This window comes from Eubalaena glacialis, chromosome 5 (assembly GCF_028564815.1).
Source record: "Eubalaena glacialis isolate mEubGla1 chromosome 5, mEubGla1.1.hap2.+ XY, whole genome shotgun sequence".
NCBI lineage: Eukaryota > Metazoa > Chordata > Mammalia > Artiodactyla > Balaenidae > Eubalaena > Eubalaena glacialis.
This window is the reverse complement of record NC_083720.1, coordinates 90,258,104-90,283,941: the sequence shown is the minus strand read 5'-3', so window position 1 is coordinate 90,283,941 and position 25,838 is coordinate 90,258,104. Positions and strand designations below refer to the sequence as shown.

General features: G+C 39.0%; 2 protein-coding genes across 2 annotated transcripts in view; one reads left to right on the top strand and one right to left on the bottom strand.

Annotated features, from left to right (window-relative positions):
* Positions 1-24,898, bottom strand: part of MOB1B (MOB kinase activator 1B) — a 53,382-nt gene extending 28,484 nt beyond the window's left edge. Inside the window, exon 1 of the mRNA XM_061191446.1 lies at positions 24,698-24,898. Within this exon, the coding sequence (XP_061047429.1) occupies positions 24,698-24,711 (14 nt within the window). The 5' untranslated portion in view covers positions 24,712-24,898. The remainder of the gene's footprint in view (positions 1-24,697) is intronic.
* Positions 24,899-25,280: 382 nt separating this feature from the next.
* Positions 25,281-25,838, top strand: part of GRSF1 (G-rich RNA sequence binding factor 1) — a 47,828-nt gene continuing 47,270 nt past the window's right edge. The window contains exon 1 of the mRNA XM_061191444.1: positions 25,281-25,355. Within this exon, the coding sequence (XP_061047427.1) occupies positions 25,338-25,355 (18 nt within the window). The 5' untranslated portion in view covers positions 25,281-25,337. The remainder of the gene's footprint in view (positions 25,356-25,838) is intronic.

Sequence of the window (25,838 nt, the reverse complement as noted above, 5' to 3'; positions counted from 1 at the left end):
AAAGCAGCTTAGTTTTCAGGTAGCTGTCACACAGCAAATGCGCAGTATAGGAAATGACAGCTTAAAAATGCTCAATGAATGAAGGACTATATGTATATGCATTTATACATATACATATACACACACATATAGATAATCATCACTTTATCCCTGTCTTAGTCCATTCAGTCTGCTATAACAAAATACCACAGACTGGGTGGCTTATAAACAACAAAAATTTATTTCTCACAGTTTTGGTGGCCAGAAGTCCAAGATCAGGGTGCCAGCATTGTCAGGCCCTCTTCCGGGTTTCTGACTGGCCACTTCTCACTACATCCTCATATGGTGGAAGGGATTAGGGAGCTCTATGGGATCTTTTTCCTAAGGGTACTAACCCCAGTAATGAGGGTGGAACCCTGAAGGGCACTAACCCCAGTAATGAGGGTGGAACCCTGAAGACCTAATCACCTCTTAGAGGCCTCACCCCCTAAGACCATCACATTGCGCATTAAGATTTCAACTTATGAATTTGGGCGGACACATTCAGACCACAGCAATCTCCCTGCCATACTTCTACTAATCCATAAAGGGTCAGATTAAAACAATACCTCCTCATGCTTACTTGTTTTCATTTTTCTCTCTCTCTCTCACTAGACTGTGAGTTACTCAAGAATATGGATCATGTCTTGGTCATCCTTGAATCCCGAGAATCTAACAAAGAACCTGGGACATAACAGGTTTACTAATAAGTGTTTATGATCTTAAATAATGATACTGAAAGGAGAAAAAAATCTTGTTCTTATTGCAAGGAGCAATTGTTCCCAGTATTAAAGAAAGGGATTGACCCATCATCTTTATTTGGTGCAACAAATCTAAAAGATTTTAAACTACAGCAAGAGAAGTTAACAGATGGATTGGGGCGATTTCCTAACCCTGACACCAAAATTTCATTTTCAACCTTAGGCCCTTTAACTCCTAGAGAAAAACATAGGCAATACACTCTCTGACATAAATCGCAGCAATATCTTTTTCAATCCATCTCCCAGAATAATGGAAATAAAAACAAAAATAAACAAATGGGACCTAACTAAACTCAAAAGCTTTTGCACAGCAAAGGAAATTATAAACAAAATGAAAAGACAACCCACAGATTGGGAGAAAATATTTGCAAATGATGTGACCAACAAGGGATTAGTCTCCAAAATTTAAAAACAGCTCATGAGGCTTAATACCATCAAAACAAACAACCCAATCAAATAATGGGCAGAAGACCTAAATAGACATTTCTCCAAAGAAGACATACAGATGGCCAAGAGGCACATGAAAAGATGTTAAACATTGCTAATTATTAGAGAAATGCAAATCAAAACCACAATGAGATAACACCTCACACCAGTCAAAATGGCTATCATCAAAAAATCCACACACAATAAATGCTGGAGAGGGTATGGAGAGAAGGGAACCCTTATACACTGTTGGTGGGAATGTAAATTGGTACAGCCACTATGGAGAACAGTATGGAGGTTCCTTAAAAAGCTAAAAATAGAGCTACCATATGACCCTGCAATCCCACTCCTGGGCATATATCCAGAGAAAAGCATGGCCCGAAAGGATACATGCACCCCAATGTTCATTGCAGCACTGTTTACAATAGCCAAGATATGGAAGCAACCTAAATGTCCATCAACAGAGGAATGGATGAAGATGTGGTATATATATATATATATATATATATACACAATGGAATATTACTCAGCCATTAAAAAGAATGAAATAATGCCATTTGCAGCAACATGGATGGACCGAGAGATTGTCATACTGAGTGAAGTAAGTCAGACAGAGAAAGACAAATACTGTATGATGCAGAATCTAAAAAGAAATGATACAAATGAACCTATTTACAAAACAGAAACAGACTCACAGACTTAGAGAATGAACTTATGGTTACCAGGGGAGAAGGATAGGGGGAAGGGATAGTCAGGAAGTTTGGGATCGACAAGTACACACTACTATACTTAAAATGGATAACCAACAAGGACCTACTGTATAGCACAGGGAACTCTGCTCACTGTTATATGGCAGCCTGGATGGGAGGGGAGTTTGGGGGAGAATGGATACATGCATATGTATGGCTGAGTCCCTTTGCTGTGCACCTGAAACTATCACAACATTGTTAATCGGCTATACTCCAATATAAAATAAAAAGTTAAATAAATAAGTAAATAGGTCAATCAAAGCAAGACATCTCAGTCAAAGCAAGCCTACTCCTCCCATTGGGGGAGGGGAGGGCGAGGGAGGAGGTAGCTCTTATTTTTCGTTTTATTTAGTTATTTCTAATAACTAAATAGGTTGTGGTTTCCTCCCATAGTTTAGAGCAATTTAACTATACTTCAAAAACTAATAAGCACTTCCTTGTAGTAACAGGATTTTTTTTTTCCACCAACATAAAAGTGGAGAATTTCCCTGGCATCTATTTCAAAACCACAGCTCATTATAAAGAGCGCAACAAAAGATCAAGTCTGCAGTCTTGGCAGTAATGGAACAATCTTTACATCAGATACAGATCTCAAGTTAACACTAGAGCAAAGGTTCACCTGCAACTCATATAGTCCATCATTTGCCTGCGAATATGAAGCAGTAACACAATAGGTATCAACTCAGTCAGTGACACAGCAGTATTACTGGTCTAAATGCCTTGAAATTAAACTCTTACAATAAAGCCAGCCTGACTAGGAAAAAAAGACAAAGTTAAAATCGGATGGATTTTAACCTTCATCTCATACACTTTTAACTGAACTTTCTTTTTTTTACCAGTCATCCCTAGAGAATTAATTCAAGGGTGATTTTTCCTCAGGAAGCTTCACTGATATCCTAAGCTATGTTAAGGATGCCTTCTCCATGTTCACACAGAACACTAAAATGTGTCTCTATTTTACAATGCGCCATGAAACTCTCAAAGGCAAGGACTGTTTCAAGCCATCACTGCATCTTCAGAACCTAGCAGAAGGCCTAGGTCAGAACAGATCCTCAACAAAAGTTTGTTGAGCTAAACTGATAAAGGACTCCAGGTCAAAAACGGTAAAGTAAAAGCAAACATTTTGACAACATTTGCTTAATTTATATTCTGAGCTTATACAAATAGTCCCAGTCATAATAGATACAGAAGCATAGTACATACTATACATGCATAGCTGTAGCTAAGTACATAAGATAGAAATACCTCCTGTAATGTTCTTAAAAATGTACACAATTTTTTCTTTACTGACCTTTTTACCTCTAGTTCTTAATCTATTTTGAGCCTCTGATAATCTGAAAGACATTATGAACCTTCTCTCTAGAGACATAATATTTTGCATACAGGAATTCAGGGAAGGGCTAAAACCTGCCCATAAACCCAGAAAAAGAACTCCTGCCCTAGTCTGTCTCCCTTCTCTCAGGCTATCATGAGAACATTCGTCTTTTCCTGAAATCTTCTAAGAGCTCCACATTTATTTTCTAATCCTTTAGATGTATTCTTTTGGATAAAAACACACAGATGTTAGGATGATAAGTATAGGTCTTTTATTCAATTAAAAACATCTACAGTTTGTATTCTATGGTTTATTCTTTTTCTATTAAATAGTAACTCTAATAGAAAGCTTTGCTCATATTTGTACAATAATTTATATCAAAGTTCAAAACCACGGCATTTATAAGAAAGTCAATGCATTAAATTAATAGTTTTAAGAAAATAAAGAAGCCCATGCTAATGCCTATAGAAACTGATAAAGTGTCCTGGGAAACAGGAAAATCCATTTCTTTTATTACTGGAACTGGAGGAATATATTAGAAACATGAATACAAAAGTTATAAATCATTTTTCTCCTATAAATCTAATTTCAAATGCAGCTAATTGGTTTTTGTTGTTTTTTTTTTTTTTTAATAAAACAGAGATAATTCCTGATTTGGAGATAAATTTTAACCAATGAATAATTCAGGTCAAAGGAATTAAAGTTTAAATGAGATTTGCTAAAGCATACTCTAGAAGCATAACCTGAATAATCTGGAATATCAGTGAGGACTGATAATAAACAATAAATAAAAGTTCCTTGCAGCTCAAATTTACATTAATCTGCACTTTTGTAAAAATTAGAGTTATTGAACTCTGGTGGAAAAGGACTCTTAGCCTCGCTACCTACTAATACATCCCAGTAACAAAGAACTCAAAAAACATTAAGTAGTTTAACACAGTGATATAATTTCCTTTCTCTTAGAGACACCACAAAACTGTGGATGCTTAACAGAACATGGCAATAAAATGGATCAGTACCTATAAGAAGACTATTTTGAAGAGTGATGGTTAAAGATGGTGGGCTGAAAACACACATTAGCTTCCACTCCCTACTCAAAGTGATAATAAAGTGAATTTTTTAAAAAAATCAATCCCATAAGGATTAAGAGAAAAAAAGAGGAGAAAAACAACAATTTTAGGAATTAGAAAGTAGATGAATAAATAACTGAATTAACATACCTAAGGAGGGACTTCCCTGGTGGCGCAGTGGTTAAGAATCTGCCTGCCAATGCAGGGGACACGGGTTCGAGCCCTGGACCGGGAAGATCCCACATGCCATGGAGCAACTAAGCCTGTGTGCCACAACTACTGAGCCTGTGCTCTACAGCCCACGAGCCACAACTACTGAGCCCACGTGCCACAACTACTGAAGCCCACACGCCTAGAGCCGTTGTTCCGCAACAAGAGAAGCCACCATAATGAGAAGCCTGTGCAGTGCAATGAAGAGTATCCCCCAATCACTGCAACTAGAGAAAGCCCGCGCACAGCAACGAAGACCCAATGCAGCCAAAAATAAATTAATTAATTAGTTTTAAAAAGCCCACACATATCTAAGGAAACTTAACCCTAAACTTGGAAGCAACCCAATTTATACAACAGATCCCATAAAAGATTCAGGAATCAGTACAAGTAGGATACTCTGGAAGTAGGAGTGAAGATGGAACAAGACTTTCACAGTCTGTTTAAGAAGGAGTTACACACCCAGACCCCCTCTGCAATCTACACAGTAGGCTTCTGTACTACCCCCCATCCTAAGAAAAGACTAGAAGCTAAAGGTTTATTCTATGAAGAGGGCAAAACAGAGAGGGTGTCTGCCTTGGGAGATACAGTCACAGGCACAGTTGCAGGCAGATGTACCATATTTAACACTGGGTGATTAGATGAGTTTAAAAAATCAATGTTGAGACCCCTAGCCTTTCCCCCCAGCAGGATCCCCAGAACCTTGTAGTCAGGATAATAATCTCCAAGCGAAGACCAATTGTGCTTTTTTTTTTTTTTGGCAAATCTGACCACACCACACAAAGACCTAGAAAGTAATTTATCCTAACGGTTCTTCAAGGTAACAGCCTAGCCATATCACCCTTCAGCAAATTCCACAGTTGACATGCCCACCACAAACATGCACAGAGTTCCAATTCACTTTTCGGTTGTCCTACTTGTAAATAAAAGCAGAAAGCAAAAGGGTTACCAGGTCTTGAGGGAAGCCTCTAATGTGACACAAGACATCAAAACAGACAGAAAAAAGCAACTTAAAGGATAAACAATGGCAAAGAATAAAAATGCCCCCCTAAAATTAATATCCTCAGTGATAGGAAAAAAATATTGCTTCATGAAATGAGAAAGGAATACTATATATAAAAAAGAAAAGAGGACCCTTGAAATTTTTTTAAATGGTAGCAGAAATGAAAACCATAATAGAAAGAATAGAATATAAAACTGAAGCAATCTCTCGGAACACAAAGAATAAAAAACAAAGAAAGAGATGTAAGAGAAAAATATCAAGGATCTGTCCAGGAGGCCCAATATCCAAGTAATAAGAATTCCAGAAATATATAACAGAAAAACAAGGAAATATTTTATCAAGAAAATACTTTATCAAGGAAATAAACCAAGAAATTTTCCCAGAATTGAAAATGCCTTTTTATTTATTTATTTTTAAATTTCTTCTCAAGTTCGTTCTTTCTTTCTTCCTTTCTTTCATTTATTTGGTTGTGCCAGGTCTTAGTTGCAGCAGGTGGTCTCCTTAGTTGTGGCATGCGAACTCTTAGCTGCAGCATGCATGTGGGATCTACTTCCCTGACCTGGGATGGAACCCGGGCCCCCTGCATTGGGAGTGCAGAGTCTTAACCACTGCACCACCAGGGAAGTCCCCAAAATGCCTTTTTTAGACTGAAAGAGAGACCACCAACTCAGTGGATGAAAATAGACCCACAACCAAAGATGCAATTATGAAATCTCAGAACAAAGAGAAGAACTTACAATAGTCCAGAGGGAAAAAACAAGTTTCATACAAAGTATCAGAAATCAGAACGGCATCTGGACTTCTCAATAACAAGTGGAGCACCTCATCCATATAAATTAAAATTAAAATTCTGTGGGAAAATTTACAGCCTAGAACTTGATACGTTGACATAACATCAATCAAGTATGAAGGTAGAATATATTTCTAGACACATGAGGTCTCAAAATATTAACATTCCACTTACTGTTTTTAGTAAGCTTTTAGACAGTCTGCCCCAAATAAGGGAGTAAACCAAGAGACAGGACGTGAGACCCAAGAAAGAAGAAATCCAACCAAAAACCATGCAAGGGGAATCCCCAGAATGAAGGTGAAGGTAGATTCCAAAAATAACAGCTACACAACAAGACTTAGATAACATCAACCAACAAACTGGAGCAGGTCAGAAAGCCCCAACAGACACTATTCAAGAAGATAAAGTGAGAGAATCTGAATGTATTTGAAGGTTAACTGAGGGAATGTTTGGGGATTAAAAGAAGTATTGACTACACAGAAAATAAAACAAAAAATTTCCAGAAACAGCATAAAGTTGTTCAGGAAAGGAAAAATAAAATTACAGTACATACTTGGCTCAACTGTCAACAGTGTTTATATAGTATTAACTGCTATTCTGAGAAGCAGGCAGGATGGGATGTATGTGTGTATATATATACGGTATGGGAGGGGGTGATAGTCTCTTCTTCCATAATAAGAATTCAATAGTTAATGCCTAAAAATGAAAAAATCAATATGTAACAATATAAAATAGTTAGAGATAAGAAATTAAAAATCAAAACAATCAGGTAAAAGAGCTCAAATGGCTGTAACTAGAAGCAAGAAAAGAGGGATTGTTTTTATGACAGGCTTTATAAAACTATTTGACTCTAAATTAAATCATGTACATGTATAATACTGGCAAAAATTAAAACTAAAACTTAAAAAGTTTGAAAGCTTAATAAAAAAGTTTGAATGTTAATAAAATTGGGTTATTTACAGAAATGTTAATGAACTGCTCTATCTTTAAAATCTAAACATACTGTGCAATATATTTCTGACCCCAGTATTATTTACAGTATACTATGGATAAGTAAGCCAAAATCACCTATATATATGCAGACTTCTCCTAATGGCTTATTAGCTGGTGGCTGCTATTGCTATCATCCTTAGCTCTATTATCAAAATTGTTTCAAAAACATACATTCACCTTAGAAACTTGCCAGATTCAATCAGTTTGATATACCAATGGTCCCTGAGGAAACCAAAAGCCATCAGTTAAATACACATCAAGTTGAAATTTGTAAAAGTAGCATGCAGCACAGGGTAGTGGGAAAACACTGATGCTGATTGGACCTAGGGCCCTGGAATCACAGAGCACCTCTACTACTTGAGAGACCTTGACTTAGTTACTTATTACTTAGCCTCTCTGGAGACTTATCTGCCTCATCTGAAAATGAAGAAAGCATTATGTTGCAGAGTTGTTTCAAGGATTAGAAACCAGTAAGTAAAATACTACTGCAATGTCTGGCACAAGGCTCAATAAAAGCCATCTACCGCTATTATTTAACTTGAGCATTATCTGCTTCATAAGGAATAGGAGAAACCTTGATTTTACAGTTGGGTACTCTAGGCTGGAATCCCTAATTTGCTTTGTATTAGCTGGGTGACTTTGGGTAAGTTACTTAATCGCTCTGATTGCAAAAAAGAGAAATCATATCACCTACCATGTGGGATGGTTCTGAAAACCAAATGATATGCATAGAAATACAGAGCATAAGCTGGTACACAATCAGTGCTGAATAATTGATACCAGTTAAATATATCTGTACCATCTCTTTATCCTTCATAGTGAAGGTCCATCATAGACATAAGCTTTGTTATAGCTACATACTGTCCTTTTTTAATAAGCAATTGTAAAAAGTGTGAAGTCATGTAATGTCAAAAAATACAACTAAAATAGTAAGACACTTGGAATTCTTGGTATAATCAAGATTAGTCTCATTAGAATTTGTTTATATAACTAAGTGTAGCCTTGGAAAATCACAAGATCCCAGAGTCTCAACTGGTTCATCTAAAAATAAGAGGTTGGAACAAAATCTTCTCTATTCCTAAAAATCACTAAATGTAAATTATTTCTCCAGAGACTTAATCTCATTCCTACCAATCCCACAAGCCACCATAAATCTTTTCAAACACCATTAGGAAGAAACACTGAATGTTGTCAAATATAAAACTGGTTTTTTTTAGAAATAAGAAAACGAGGCACAAAAGTACGATTTTGCCCAACTTACACACTCCAGATCACAAGAATAACTGAATTCTTCTATAAAGGAACTGAGGGAAAATATTTCTTTTAATCAAGATTGTTTCATTCTCCCTTTCTGTTCAGAAGCAAGGATTTCCATCTTTCAGACCACCAATGGTTTAAGCATGAGCTTATGGTGCCCAAGCACAGGACAAATCATGATGCTTCTAAAGGAAGGCTAAAAACAAGAACGGCTGGTGGATATCAGTGTGATGTCAGGAAAGTCCCTGTGAAAATAATACACAGATGCAGCCAAACCTGAGAATACAAGGCAAAGAAAGGGCTGTATAAAACTCCAGGAAAGACACAAGTAAAAAAAAAAAAAAAAAAAAGCCCCTTTAATCCTAATACAGTCAACTGTAAAAGTGACATCTCACATTATCTGAGATTCAGTAATGCTCCCCAGTACCTGGAAAGGGCTTCAACTGTGACTATTTAAAAGTAAGAGAGAATAACACAAATGAGTGAAAACCATAAAAGAGGAGAAAAAAGTAAAAAATGCATAAAACTAAATGAAAAAATCTTCCCCTCTTCTCTCCAGTTTATTTTTGAACTAAGTGAAATGTAAATATCAGAACTGCCATAAAAAGAACAAATTCATTAAGGCTAGCAGGGTTCCTCACACACACAATTACGCAAAGTATTTACTGATAAAGTAAGAGTGTTCTGAGTTTTTATAACACATAACTTACTCATGCTTATAATAGTTTGACCTGTAAGTGCTCAAAAACAACAAGCATATCATAAAGGCATATTCTTCAGATTCACGAGCAATTAGACACTACTATTCACTCAAAGTTTGGGGAAAAGATTCTCCACTTTGAAATAATCCAGAAAGAAAACCCCTGGTGAAGCTCTCTATCAAACTCCATGAGAAAGACAATAAATGTGTTGAGAGTAACAAGTGAAAAGCAGTTTTACATCTACCTCCAGAATCTGTAGGTCATTTTTACAGCTCCAAGTATGTCATCTGCCTCCCAAACATGTTTATCATTTGCATTAAATTATCAGTTTCCTATCCGCATTAAAATATCAGAAAGATAACTTAGAAACAAGAAATCCGATTGGAGTTAAATACCTCATTTTGTAAAATCCACCTCTACAGATAATCTGTGCCTATCTTGGAGAAAGGTAATATTTTCCTACCAAGTTATTAAATAATTTTAAAATTATATTCTACCATTACTTTTCACATGACTATTAATTTTTAAATTTCACTTATTAAAAAACTACATTCTCAATTTTAACATAAAAGATATTATTTTCCCCTTTTAAAATAAAAGAGAAAAAAGGTTGATGGCAATAAAAGCAAACACCCTAACTATGCCATTAGAAATAAAGGGGACATACAACTCAACAACAAAAAATCAAACAACCCAGTCAAAAATGGGCAGAAGACCCAAACAGACATTTCTCCAAAGAAGATATACAGATGGCCAATACACACATGAAAAGATGCCCAACATCACTAATTATTAGAGAAATAAAACTACAATGAGGAACCACCTCACACAGGTCAGAATGGCCCACATTAAAAAGTCTACAAATAGCAAATGCTGGAGAGGGTGTGCAGAAAAGAGAACCCTCCTACACAGTTGGTAGGAATGTAAATTGGTGCAGCTTCTATGGAAAAGAGTACAGAGGTTCCTCAAAAAACTAAAAATAGACTTGCCATATGATCCAGCAATCCCACTCCTGGGCATATATTTGGAGAAACCTATAATTCGAAAAGATACATGCACCCTAATGTTCAGTGCAGCACTATTTACAATAGCCAAGACATGGAAACAACCTAAATGTCCATCAACAGATGAATGGACAAAGAAAATATGGGGGTGTGTGTGTGTGTGTATACACACACACACACACACAATGGAATACTACTCAGCCATAAAAAAGAATGAGATAATGCCATCTGTAGCAACATGCATGGACCCAGAGATTATCATACTAAGTGAAGTAAGTCAGAAAGACAAAGACAAATACCATATGATATCACTTGTATGTGGAATCTAAAATATGACACAAATGAACTTACTTACAAAACATAAACAGACTCACAGACATAGAAAACAAACTTATGCTTACCAAAGGGGGAAGCGGGTGGAGGAGTGATAAATTAGGGGTTTGGTATTAGCAGACACAAACTACTATATATAAAATAGATAAACAACAAGGTCCTACTGTATAGCACAGGGAACTATATTCAACATCCTGTAATAAACCATAATGGAAAAGAATATGAAAAAGAATATATGTATAACTGAATCACTTTGCTGTATATCAGAAACTAACACAACACTGTAAATCAACTATACTTCAATAAAAAAAGAAAGGAAGAGGGACTTCCCTGGCGGTCCAGTGGTTAAGACTCCGTGCTTCCAATGCAGGGGGTGTGGGTTTGATCCCTGGTTGGGGAACTAAGATCCCACATGCTGCGTGGCGTGGCCAAAAAATTTGCAAAAAAAAAAAAAGAAAGAGAAGGAAGGAAAAGAGAGAAAGAGGACAAATTCTTTGGAAGAATCTTTACTATTAACTTGTTTACTTGGTTATATGTACAGACATATTTACATATACATATGTATATATTTAGACATATTTACATATATATGTATATATTTATATATATATATATTTGAAGCCCAAGAAGCTCTCACAATTATTATTCCTAGCTGTGCGATGGTGGTGGGGATGCAGGGATATGAGCACTCACATTCACTGCTACTGGAACGCAATTTATAGTGGCAGGTAGGGAATGTGCCTGGCATATATCGATTCTTGAAAAAAGGGTAAAACAACAAGGTCTCTACAAAACTGTAAAATAAAGATCCAATAAATAGGTGTTCCAAATCTTTCTGTGCACAACAGCCACCTATTTCTAGCTCCCCAAAAGTCTTTGGAAGGGAAAAATTAGAGCAGAATGAAGGGAATCACTCATATCTCCTCCACCTACCACCATGTAAATACTTGAAAACGTCATTGATTTGCTAAAAAAATTTTTTTTTACTTCTAATTTATCTCTCCCCACACCTCCCCGCCCCATCCCCTTTGGTAAGCATAAGTTTGTTTTCTAAGTCTGTGAGTCTATTTCTGTTTTGTAAATAAGTTCATTTGTATCATTTTTTTAGATTCCACATGTGATACCATATAAAAAAATTTTTATTACCAAGTATGTAATATATAACAGTCACTATGCTAGATGGTAGAGATTTAAAAATAATTTTTGAAACTGCTGCATCTTCAAAGAGGTCACGTACTCTGATGAGAAAGAAAGGCCTGAAAACTGACAAGTACAATATCTTTTTGATACGAGCTATAATAAGGACTATGGAGGACACTGAAATGGTACCGAACGAATTGGGAAGGGGCCAGAGGTCAGGGGAAAAGAGTCGGCTCCTGAACTAAAGAAATGCAGGTGGGATGGAGAAGGCCTCCAGCCAGAACAACAGGATCAGCACTTACAAAAGCAGGCAGAAGTGGGAAAAATGCATGTTGAAAGAAATGCAAATAAAATGGCTAAGCTCAGTGCAGGGAATGCATGGAAGCAAGGAGCAGATGAGGCTGGAGTGTTAGCAAACACCGTTATCATGGCGGCTCTCTATGCCTTGGGACTCTACCAGTCACTTCCAGCCCATTCTAATCCCTACCTGAGAAGCCCAAGTAAACTGCAGGAAGAAAGTGGGCCAAAGGATTCCAGCCGCCTCCTTTCCCTATTAAAAAACGCGATGCTGGGGACTTCCCTGGTGGCGCAGTGGTTGAGAATCTGCCTGCCAATGCAGGGGACGCGGGTTCGAGCCCTGGTCTGGGAGGATCCCACATGCAGCGGAGCGGCTGGGCCCGTGAACCACAGCTGCTGAGCCTGCGCGACTGGAGCCTGTGCTCTGCAACGAGAGAGGCCGCGATGGTGGGAGGCCCGCGCACTGCGATGAAAAGTGGCCCCCGCTTGCCGCAGCTGGAGAAAGCCCTCGCACAGAAACGAGGACCCAACACAGCCAAATAAATAAATAAATAAATAAATAATAAAAGTGTTAAAAAAAAAAACAAAACAAAAAAACGCGATGCTGGAGTGGAGCAATAGTGGCAACAGTGCAAAATTAAGCAGGGCAGGTCCCCAAATTCATCCAAATTCATATTTTAGGCCTCTGCCTAAAAATACAGAAGCACATATTTGCAAAATTTCTGCTGTTTTGAATACATGAATATACCAGACACAAAACTTTTATAAATACCGAATGCAACTATTTCACACCTACACCCAAAGAAGTTTGTATTCTCACTGGAATATCAATAATATTTAACCTTCATTAGCCAGTGGACTTAAAACTAATGAGTTTACAACAATTTTATTGAAGAGTACATCCATGTAATATGCTGGTCTCCAATTTTAAGATTCTTGAGGACAGAGACCACATCTTATTTATTTCTGAATCCCTACCTTTCTCCTCCTACCACCAGCACCTAATAACACTTTGCTTATACACAGGAGACTCCAATAAATATTTATTATATTATGCAGCAATACCATGCATTTGTTAAGACAGCTAAAAAACATTTGAATTCAGAAAGAGTTTACATACTGGGCTTGGGAATTTCATGAGCAAGGATACTAACAGTGTTTGCACAGGACCCTCTGGTTGTTGAAAACCTCCATATACATTTCTCTCATTTAATTCTCGCAGTTACCCAATGGAATAGGCATTCCTTTCCTCCCAGTAAACAGAGGAAACAGAAGAAATTAAGTGATGTGCCCAAGGTCACATGGCTAGTGACAGACCAAAGACTCTGAAACCCAGGTGTCCTCACTTACAGGCCACTGTTCTTTCCATGACAACCTTTAGTCTATCAAACATATTTACATATTGAGGACATATTTGCCAAGCAAGGTACTAACATGCTGGGAAATAAAACAGTGAACAAACCTTATGAAACTTACAGTCCAGGAAGGGGGAAAAGACCTTAAATAATAATTATAAATAATTACACATGTGCAAAGACAACCAGAGAACCTAACCTTGAGGGCTGTTAAAGAAAATAAAAAAAAAAATTAACTGACATTTGTTAAAGATGGTAAAGCAGATTTTACTCAGGAACAATGAGGTAGGTATAGGGACTTCTGCAATGGGATTTTACAGTATGGGAGAGAGAAGGAGTTCAACTCCAAATACAGCATGGGCAAGAGGGAATGTATAACGAAGAAGCAGGGTGCGGGGGTGAGTGGATAGAAAAATTACTAAGAGGAAATATTGGGGGGGAAAGGGGACGGGGAGGGGGGTGTTGTGTTTCTGGTTAAACTGACCTAACAGGATTCTTTTTTTTTAAATAAATTTATTTATTTTATTTATTTTTGGCTGTGTTCGGTCGTCATTGCTGTGCGCGGGCTTTCTCCAGTTGCAGCGAGCGGGGCCTACTCTTCATCGCGGTGCGCAGGCTTCTCATTGCGGTGGCTTCTCTTGTTGCTGAGCACGGGCTCTAGGCGTGCGGGCTTCAGTAGTTGTGGCACGTGGGCTCAGTAGTTGTGGCTCGCAGGCTCTAGAGCGCAGGCTCAGCAGTTGTGGTGCACAAGCTTTGTTGCTCCGCGGCACGTGGGATCTTCCAGGACCAGGGCTCAAACCTGTGTCCCCTGCATTGGCAGGCAGATTCTTAACCACTGCACCACCAGGGAAGCCCCTGACCTAACAGGATTCTTGCTGAAGACAGGCAGGGGTGATCCATACATCACCTGAGGGATGGTGGCAGATGAGGAAGCTGATCAGATGTTGAGGGTGGTAGGGGATTGTGGTTAACCTAACTAGCAGGGTTCTTGATAAAACCAGACTTTACAAGGAAGTGCACAGATGGACCTATTAGAAAGTTCAAGACCTGACCAAAGTTTGGTCAGGCAAAGAATCTTTGTCAGGGCCTCACAGAGTCTCTTAAAGACAGAGGTAGTATTATACTGAGTCCCAAGTATTTTTTTTTTCTTCAGTGTTATACTGAATCCCAAGGATTTTTTTTTCTTCTTTACCTTACTTTGAATTATTTAACTCAATACACAGGCATCCATCGACTTACTATTGTCTAAAGCTTCTAAAACTTGAAGGTGCTTTTTAAAGTAAGGGATCTTATTAAAATGCATTCTAATTCGAGGATTGGAGTCTGAAATCTTGCATTTCTAACATGCTCCTAAGTGATGCTAAAGCTCCTCACTTTAAGTGTCTAAAGTAGACTTCTCAAGGGTTATAGTTATGGGAGTTCCCTCATGACCTAGTAGTTAGGATTCCATGCTTTCACTGCCATGGCCAGGGTTCAATGCCTGGTCGGGGAACTGAGATCCCACAAGTCATGCAGTGTGGCCAAAAAGAATCCAGAAATAAACATATTTTAAAAAAAAAAAAGAGTTATAGTTATGCATAGATATGACCTCCTCAGTCCTGGGGGTGGCCTTCTGTCACCAGAGGGTCAAGAGTAGCCTTTCATCCCAACGGTGCTAAATGACAGTGATACCTTCTTAATACTGAATGACAAAAAAAAAAAAAAAAGGTAAAGATATCTCTAGAACCTACAGTTATCACGTGACAATACAGTCCCAACACCTTATAAATATGCTACCATTTGAGCAAAAGCTAAAATTTTTTCCCCCGTTTTAATTAATTAATTTATTTATAACATCTTTATTGGAGTATAATTGCTTTACAATGTTGTGTTAGTTTCTGCTGTATAACAAAGTGAATCAGCTATACATATACATATATCCCCCATCCCCTCCCTCTTGGGTCTCCCTCCCTCTACCCTCCCTATCCCACCCCTCTAGGTGGTCACAAAGCACCAAGCTGATCTCCCTGTGCTATGCGGCTGCTCCCCAATAGCTACCTATTTTACATTTGGTAGTGTATATATGTCCATGCCACACTCTCACTTCGTCCCAGCTTACCCTTCCCCCTCCCTGTGTCCTCAAGTCCATTCTCTACATCTGTGTCTTTATTCCTGTCCTGCCCCTAGGTTCATCAGTACTATTTTTTTTTTTAGATTCCATATATATATGTCAGCATGTGGTATTTGTTTTTCTCTTTCTGACTTACTTCACTCTGTATGACAGACTCTACGTCCATCCACCTCACTACAAATAACTCAATTTCGTTTCTTTTTATGGCTGAGTAATATTCCATTGTATATATGTGCCAGATCTTCTTTATCCATTCATCTGTTGATGGACACTTGGGATGCTTCCATGCCCTGGCTATTGCAAATAGTGCGGCAATGAACATTGTGGTACATGACTCTTTTTGAATTATGGTTTTCTCAGGGTATATGCCCAGGAGTGGGATTGCTGGGTCAATATGGTAGTTCTATTTTTGGTTTTTTAAGGAACCTCCATACTATTCTCCATAGTGGCTGTATCAATTTACATTCCCACCAACAGTGCAAGAGGGTTCCCTTTTCTCCACACCCTCTCCAGCATTTATTGTTTCTAGATTTTTTGAGGATGGCCATTCTGACTGGTGTGAGGTGATACCTCATTGTAGCTTTGATTTGCATTTCTCTAATGATTAGTGATGTTGAGCATCCTTTCATATGTTAGTTGCCAATCTGAATATCATCTTTGGAGAATGTCTATTTAGGTCTTCTACTCATTTTTGGATTGGGTTGTTTGTTTTTTTGATAGTGAGCTGCATGAGCTGCTTGTAAATTTTGGAGATTAATCCTTTGTCAGTTGCTTCATTTGCAAATATTTTCTCCCATTCTGAGGGTTGTCTTTTCATCTTGTTTATGGTTTCCTTTGCTGTGCAAAATCTTTTTAAGTTTCATCAGGTCCCATTTGTTTATTTTTGTTTTTATTTCCATTTCTCCAGGAGGTGGGTCAAAAAGGATCTTGCTGTGATTTGTGTCACAGAATGTGCTGCCTATGTTTTCCTCTAAGAGTTTTATAGTGTCTGGCCTTACATTTAGGTCTTTAATCCATTTTGAGTTTATTTTTGTGTATGGTGTTAAGAAGGGTTCTAATTTCATTCTTTTACATGCAGCTGTCCAGTGTTCCCAGAACCACTTATTGAAGAGGCTGTCTTTTCTCCACTGTATATTCTTGCCTCCTTTATCAAAGATAAGGTGACCATATGTCCATGGGTTTATCTCTGGGCTTTCTACCCTGTTCCATTGATCTATATGTCTGTTTTTGTGCCAGTACCATACTGTATTGATTACTGTAGCTTTGTAGTATAGTCTGAAGTCAGGGAGCCTGATTCCTCCAGCTCTGTTTTTCTTTCTCAAGATTGGCAAAAGCTAAAATTAATACAGCTCAACTGAGGAACATTTTGGTTCCCAAATGTCTAGCCACTTACAATTGTACTTTTTGGTATAGTTTGGCTCTAACTACAATCTGAAAAAAAAATTTATTTCAGTTCTTGATAACTTGCCATTTCCCAAATTAAAAATTGACAAGGTTAACAAAGGACTGATTAAAAGGTTGAACATTCTGACAAATAAGACCCCTTTGGGAGTCCTTAACAATAGAGTAGAAACACAAGCATCAGTCCTCAAAACAATGCTGTGTTCCGGTTGAGACTTCAGTTTTGACAAATCGGTGTTATTCACTGACTCAAAAGTACAATTTCTGAGAGTTGAAAATAAGAGAACCAGTTGAACATTTGGCAGGGTGTGGGGAAGGGTTAGGGAGAATGGAACCAGGCATACGTGAGTACAACCTATAACCAACAGGGAGTTTTTAAACAAAGAGCTGTTTCAGTAGTTAAATCTAATGCTACAGGGCACCAGCAAACAAACAGATTCTCTAAAGAGAAGGTTATGCTGCTGCCCATCTGTGTGGAACATGATCTGGGCATCGAGATACCAGAAAAGTTGCCATAAAAGACTTTCACCCCTACTGCTTCCACTTTATTCTATGTTTATACTGAATAGTAAGAAATTATTTAAGTTAAACCATTAACTATTTCTACAAAGAAACACAAAAAATTAACACCCAATACTATAACTACTGAACTGTTCTCATCAAATTTCAATTTGAGAACAAGAGAACTTAGGCAAAAAAATAAAACAACAGTAGCAATAAAATAAGATTCAGTCTTTCCATTACAAATATTAATAAGGCTGCTTGACTATGAGGTACTTAGACTATTACCCAAATAATGTTTGTTTACCTTCAAACTCCTGCTTTTAAGTTCTAACTTCAGAAAATCAAAGTAGCACTAATACATATGATAATAAACCTACAGAAATTGGCTATGACTTAGTAATCAGAAATGATGACTATGTTTATAAAAAATAATAACAGCTACAAGCAACCATCACACTGTTGAGATATTGACAATGAACTAGATATCACTGCTGCACATTGAGCTAGGCCTTTTACGTTCAGGATATCTAATCCTCCCAACATCTCTGAGGCATTGGTCCTAAACACAGGATTCATGGGGAAAAAAATTAGATTACTATCACACTGATACCACACATAGTGGAGTCTCAGACTACTTTCATCCTTAATATGGCCAAAGGATGGGTCCACACATGCTCAGGAGAGGATTAATGGTGGCTGGATGACAGCTGGACGCCAAGCCACAAGGAAGGTGGCCAGGCAGAGTTACAAGAATAGCTATATATACAGAGGTCTGAACAAATAAGTATATTGAGGATAATGGGAGCCAGGTTTCTCACTGACAAAGGAGAAAGTGAAAAATACATAAAGGGATAAGACTAGGATGAACCCTGTGCTCAGAATTGCAGGAATTAGTGTGAGCTCATTGGGTATATATGGATAGATATAGAATAAAATATTTGGATGGGTATGTATTTTCTAGCATTGTCCAATGAGAGGGCCTGGGAGCAGCAAAACATATGTAGTAATAAGCACACCTAGCACCTAAATTCTGGTTTCCAAATACTATTCATCACTGGCCAGAACCAAGGCCCTTACAGAAATGGCCAGTTCCAGGACTGAGGCAGAGAAAGTATAAGATAAACCTGGGGGACTTCCCTGGTGGTACAGTGGTTAAGAATCTGCCTGCCAATGCAGGGAACACGGGTTCGAGCCCTGGTCTGGGAAGATCTCACATGCTGTGGAGCAGCTAAGCCCCTGCGCCACAACTACTGAGCCTGCGCTCTAGAGCCCGCGAGCCACAACTACTGAGCCTGTGATCCACAACCATTGAGCCCGTGTGCCACAACTACTGAAGCCCGCGCGCCTAGAGCCCGTGCTCTGCAACAAGAGAAGTTACCACATGAGAAGCCTGTGCACCACAACGAAGAATAGCCCCCGCTCACTGCAACTAGAAAAAGCCCACACACAGCAACGAAGACCCAATGCAGCCAAAAATTAAATAAATAAATAAATAAATAAATAAATAAATAAGATAAACCTGGAATATCTGGTTGTGCCGGAAAGTAACGGAGTACTCAGAGAAAGACAGGAACAAATCAAAGGGACACAGAAGCCAGCCTGAACAGGACTCCAACTAGCTAAAACTGAGACAATTTGAGCACCAAAATAAATAATGATTACAGATTATAACTCATTAAATAACATAGGAACCCATGAGTCCACACTGATACTAAAAAAATAAATAAATGGGAAGAATAAGTGATCCCTTACAGTAAAAGTGTCAAATAATAAATGTAAAAGCAATGACAGAATTAGAATATTGGCAAGCATCATAGTAGTAATATAGAGAAGAAATATCAATGAACACTAAAACTAGTAGGTGAAAATGGAAGGAGATAGTTACATAATCTCAAAATAGCTCCCGACAAAATATTAATCACAAAGAGAAAAAATATATAATAACTTTATACTAGAGAATCTTTATAGACACTTAAATCAAAGGAATCACCTCCAACAATGAACAAACATACATTATATGCACCTGATAAGATGTTGTAAGAAAAACATGTATCACGCCTGTGATACTTCTGCCTCAAATGCACAACCAGGTATCACCACAAAGAAACACCAGACAAACTCAAACTGAGAGATATTCTACAAAATGACTGGCCTGTAGTCCTCAAAGACATAAAAATCCTGAAAGTCAAGGAAAAACTAAGGTAATGTTTCAGTTTGAAGAAGGCAGCACACACAAAACTGGGTGTGATACATGATTGCTGACTGGACCCTTTTGCTGAGGATGACATTATTGGAGCAACTAATGAAACTAAATGGGTTCTCTGGATAAGGAATATATAGGAGTTCTTTGTGCTATTCTTTGCAGCTTTTCTAAAAATTTGAAAATGTTTCAAAATAAAACTTAAAAATCACTTCTGCAAATGAACAGGTTTCACAGCTACACTTTAATTAAGCATGCTATAAAAGATGGCCTTAAGTTAGTTAATTGATACAAAACAAAAATGGAAGTTATGCCCCTGAAACTAATGTTATACATCAATTATATCTCAATCTTTTTAAAAATGGAATGTTGCAAGACAGGAGAGTTTAAAACTTCTCTATAGGACTTAACATTCCTTATAGGTAGCATTTTTCTTATATTTTTCAAGAAGTAACACAAGTATTCTGCTTCAATACCTCCTAATCAAATATACAGTTGAAGAGAAGTACTACATGTGCTTTCATATATCAAAAACTCCAAAGGTACAAAAACTCTTCAACTACATCAAGGAAAAAAAGTCGTTAATGGTAAAAGTAATCACATAGTAATTATTTTGCACTCAGTAATGTAAAACAAAAGCAATCCTGTATCAGATGGTAAGAGTAAACTAAGGCCAGCCAAGTATTGATATTTGCAATTCCCAAAACTATAGTTCTGAAAAGATGACCATACTTACTTCAACTCCCTCCCCCACACCCCCGAAAAAGCGTAACATATTAAATTGGTTGGTCAGATAACAAAACTGTAAAGATAATACTTGGTCAACAGCCACTCAAAGTGATGCTGTAGAAGTATACTGACATAAAAACTTCACAAGTGAAAAATCTGGTCTATGGACAGTAGGGATCCATTTGTGTATTTTTACACATGTACAAACAAAAACGTGACAGAAAAGATTAGGAAGTGATATCACAAAATACAATAGTTATCTCTGAAGGTGTGATTATGAGAGATTTTTATTTTCTTCCTTTTCTTATAAATATTTTGTAATTACTCCAACATGTATATTATTCTTTCTTTTTTTTTAAAACATCTTTATTGGAGTATAATTGCTTTGCATTGTTGTTAGTTGCCGTTGTATAACAAACTGAATCAACTAGTATTATTCTTACACTAAAAATAAAAGTCAAAAATAATTTTAAAGTATTATTTAAATTTAAAGGTTTCTATTTTCTCTTCCACCATTAAATTCTTGATGACCCTTAGAAAGCAGTCCTCACAGTGTAAGATAGTAATACCTGGTCATGAAAGACTTCTCTTAAAAACAAGGCCTATCTGAATACCACCTTTTTATATAATTTTATCAATTAGAGATAAGGTAATATGAGGTAGGTTCTCTGGATCTAGACTGCCAGGATTCAAATCCCAGCGACCCCACTGACTAGCTACATAATTTGAACAAATTATTTAACCTCTCTTTGCCAGTTTCTTCATCTGTAAAAATGGGGTTCCTGCTAGTTATTAAATTGAGTTACTTATCTAAAGCATTTGGTGTCTGGCACATGGTAAGCACTTAGCAGGCTATTTTTATTATTAATTTCTTTTACAGGTGAGGATACTGAAGCACTAAAATCAGTTGAATCATCTGCCTGAAAACAAAGATGCTGGTATGGGGGGCGGGGCGGGGGGAGGTGTTTGGAGGAAAGAAGGAGGTAAGAGAGAAGAGAGAAGTAGAAGAGGGAGACAGAGAGAGACACATATAAATACAGCTAAAATCCTGGGTCCCCTTTCCCAAATTGCTATTCTTTTGAAAACACAAATGGCAGCTGTCTAGCATAATGTTCAATAAATATTTCCTTCCTTTCCCAACCTCTTTGTTTCTTCCTATACAGAAACAGACTTGGTTTATATTCATTCTCATTCCTAAACCACCTTCTTACAAACTTCTGTTTTAAAGTTAACTATATTTGTTCTAACTCTGTTCCAACCAAGCAGTCTTACATTAGGAAATTACACCTTGGTTTTTTCCTAGTCAAATGCTTCTGTGGAATTCCATGTCAGAAGAGACTTGCAATCTAAAAATGCTAGAAACATAGAGAACACTCTATATATTTTTTGAATGACTGTTAAGAACTCACTCTGATCCTAAATCTCCCTCAACTTTATATGCATAAAATGTCAGGAGAGGAAAAACCCTAAGTCAAGAGACCTGTGTTCCAATTCTACCCAGGCCAATAATTAGGCCAGTAACGTGAGGTTGGTGATTTTGCCACTTCAGCAAAAAAGAGAGGAGTACGCTGTGTTACTGATAGACCCCATCTAGCTCCCAAATTCTACAGCCTCTTGAACAAACCGGAAAATGGAGAATTCACAGGCAATTTCATGCCTCCATGATGTTTCCTCTAACTGAAATCTCCCATTTCCCCTTACCCTTTTAGAGAACTCTTGTTATACCTTCCATTAACTATCCATCACTTCTTCCATGAAATCTTCCCCCTGCTCAAATAGAACACAATGCTCTGTATTCTTTGGACCCCTATGCTTGTATTGCATCTATTACAGATGACTGTTTATACACTGTCTACCACTTCTAGAGTCTCACATCTTGCACAATGCCTAGCACACAGCAGGTACTATGGATGTGTTTAAAGATTTGAGTCTACAAAGTTAAATTAGGTTCCTGTGAAGTTTCTGTATGCACTATCTGGGAGTTTAGCTTAATTTGAAGACACACACAGGCCAATATGCAGCACAACCAAAGGTTTGTCCCAGTTAGAATCAAAGCAGTGCAAATTTATTCTGAACCAGTGCCTACACCAGTGCCTGCACAATGAATGATGTTTTTTAAATCAATAATTCTTTTCTTCTATCTTAAAGCCCTCAAGAGTTGTGAGTCATCACCTTCATAACCCTATCGCACATTGCCCTTATTTTTGCAGCTTCATCCACTTATAGCCACTTTACAAATAAGCTTCCAAGAACTGGAGAGAAATATTTGTATTTAACTCCTAAACTGCAACTCTTATTTTCTCTGCTTATCTGTTGGTACAGAAATAATATTCAGGAAATTATACCAAATAACAAATAGATAATAACCAAAACTTTGTTCTTTCACTTCTGATAATAATTATTTCTACTTACGAGGTGTTCACTTCAGATTTTAAACTATCGGTGGACAAAAATCAAAACCAAAAATATTAGATTAACTTTTTTGGACTGTCAAGCAACACACGGGCAAAATATCTTGAGAATTTATTAACTGCTACGTGTGACCTGACTGAAAAATTGTGTTCCAAATAGTACAAACCCTCTAATGTGCTATCTACATTAGTTATGGCAAGATTCTTCTTATGCAGTTTATGCTTCAGGATAATGAACTTATCCATTACATTTCTGTAATTATTACTGAGCCATGGAAAAGCAGGATACTATTGTATTTATATTCAGAAAATACCACCCAAACCTTCTCTATCCCCTAGTTTCAGCCAAATATGGTTCTTCCCTGCTTCAAACAATTTTAGCTATGAGTTCCAAGAGACACAGGCCCATCAGAAGCAGTCAAGTACATATCTACATTGCTATTTCAAAGACAGCTTTTAAATTCTTGAAGAAATCAGAAAACAGCAATGCAAAAAATACTCAAGATGAGAAGTTTCAAGTGGAGATGCTTGGCTATCTTGATTCAAACTAAAATAGGAAGCAAAGACGTTTATGAAGTCACTCAGTCCTCTCATCTAGTACTACCTATCTGACAAACTCACAATCAACTTCTAGGATGAGCCTAAGAAAGAGGTTTCATAAGCTCAAATGTGTTAGGCAGGTTGACACAAGCCAAGCACCCCCTGTGCATATTAGAAATATTAGCAAGTCCACCTGCCGGTTAGCCTCTGTGATGGCTCAGTTCTGCTTAAACACCCTAAAAAGGATTAACATTCAAGATATAAACTTGTGAAAATAAGGGTTAATTAAATTCTCAAGATTCAGGTGCCAATGTGATGACGAAAAATTATGGGAGGCAGGGAAAGAAGAAAATCTTTAAATGCTAATTTTCTCCACAACGGTAAAGGAGCATATGGGGTGGGTTTCAATCTCCGAGTTTTTATTAGCTTTCTAACCACAGATTAAACAGAGGTGAATCATAGCGAAGCCTTCAAAAGAGTAATTCCCCAGGGTGTAAGGTCTTGTTTTCGGAGGACCTGAGGCTTGTCTGCTGCCACCATACTCCCATCCGGCCACCCCATCTTTCTGCCCATCCCCCTCAACTCGTCTGCAATAAACGATAAGGGAAATAATGACGAGCACTAAATGCGACGTTGAGTTGGCATTTACAAATGATTTGCAAAACAACTCCCTAATCAACCCAGGGCACACTACCCAGACCCTATATGGTGGTTGTCTAAAAAGATAGAGCCCATACTCTTCAGGGGAGCACGCTGGGAGGAGGGGCACCTCGGAAAAGCAAGGCGCTCCAGTCCCCAAGACCCCAGGTTGTCACCAGAGGATCCTGACGCGCAAGCAGCCGCGTTGTGTTAAATCCACAAGACTTGTCACCCCAACTTCCCACTCCTAAAACCTAAGTGGGGAATGAAAAGGGTCCTGGGGTGACGGAAGAAAGTAGAAGCTCTATCTTCTGTGCTTGGGACCCAGAAAAAAAAGCAATGAACAGGGGAGACGGAGACAGGCGACAGGGCACGCGTCGGATACGGGTCTTGCGGAAGAGTGGGAGCTATCTATACAGAGCGTGCAAACAAACGCAAGAGAAGAACGAGAGGAAAGGTTGGGGTGATGGAGAAATGCGGACGCAGGCATCGGGGTGTGTCGGGACTTGGGGTCCGGGGAGAAAGAGCCTCCTTGGGGACCGGAGGATTCCCCGCCTGCTCGAAGCGGGCCGGGGAGGCGGCGGCGGTCAGGTAGCGCGAGCATTCGGGGCAGGTTCCCCGAGACCTGGTGGGTGGGGACGCCCGGGTCAAGCAGCTAGGGGCAAAGCTGGGAGAGGGGTGGGGGACCCGCGGCCCAGGTCTCCTGAACAAAGCCGGTGCGCGCTGGGCCTGGCTACTCACAACAAGAAGCTCATGTCGGCCGTGGCGTGGGCTGCGGGCTCGGCGGTCGCGAGGCCTCGGGATGGCGGCGACGTCGGCGGCCAGGCAAGGAGAAGAAGGAGGAGAGGATGAGGAGGCGGGGAGCGCCGGCTGCTCGGCGGCCGCAACTTGTTCGGTTTTGCTAGTTCCAATGGCTGGCAGAGGGGGCGGAAGTGGGAAGCACCAGGCTTGAGTCACTCAGTGGGAGGAGAAGGAAAAAGGGGCGGGGAAAGGGCCACTCGCCTCCTGCACAGAGAACAACCACCGCGACCGCAGCGCTGCTCCCCCGGCACTTCGTCTCCAGCCCCTCGCTGCCCCGACTCCGTGAGCTCTCGCGAGAGCGGCGCGCGCCCACCCTGCCCCTTCGGTTGCGGCCCTGGGTCCCCTACTTTCTGGACACTTTTGCAGCCCCGGGCCACGCCCCGCAAGTGTGCTGGGGCCACCCGGTTGGTCGAGGCCAGTCCACCCGGTTGGGGGTCGTGGCAGAGCGCTCCGAGCTGCTTAGCTGGGTTTCAGCGGTCAGGAAGGAAATTGGCTGTAACTCTGGGATGTCAGAGTCCTGCAGTGAGGGATGGAATTGCCACCAGAGTTCTGCCCACTGTGAGTGCCCAGATGAAATGTTATGGAGTCTCTCTACTACGTATGTAAAAACAGGAGTGAGTTTCATCTGGTTGGAATGGTTTGGGTGTGGTTCCGCCAGAAGAGAGGAAAGGATCTAAATGGGCTTTCAAGGTCCCTGTCGTTTTATGGGCGTGTTTTAAAACCCTAAACAAGGAGATGGTTAGGGTCCATCACTGTCTGAACAGGCAAGTGAGGCTGTCAGCAGCAGCTGGGAAAACTGCTGTGGTGACATATTCAAGTTATATGGAGCAAATAGATTATAAAGCCTTGCCCTGGGCCCCTTAACTATGTGAAATGCAAGTCCTTCTATAAGGGGGGACTAAATTCTTTCTAGCTTCTAGAATGTTTTGTGCATCAGAGTGCTCAATGGCTATAAAGGACTTGAGCCCCATAAATGCTTAATCAGCGTTGCCACCAGCCCACCACAGCATTATCAATTTGGGTACCGATTTATTTTACGAAGAAATGTCCATCTTCTTTACTCACAACACCCATCAAATCT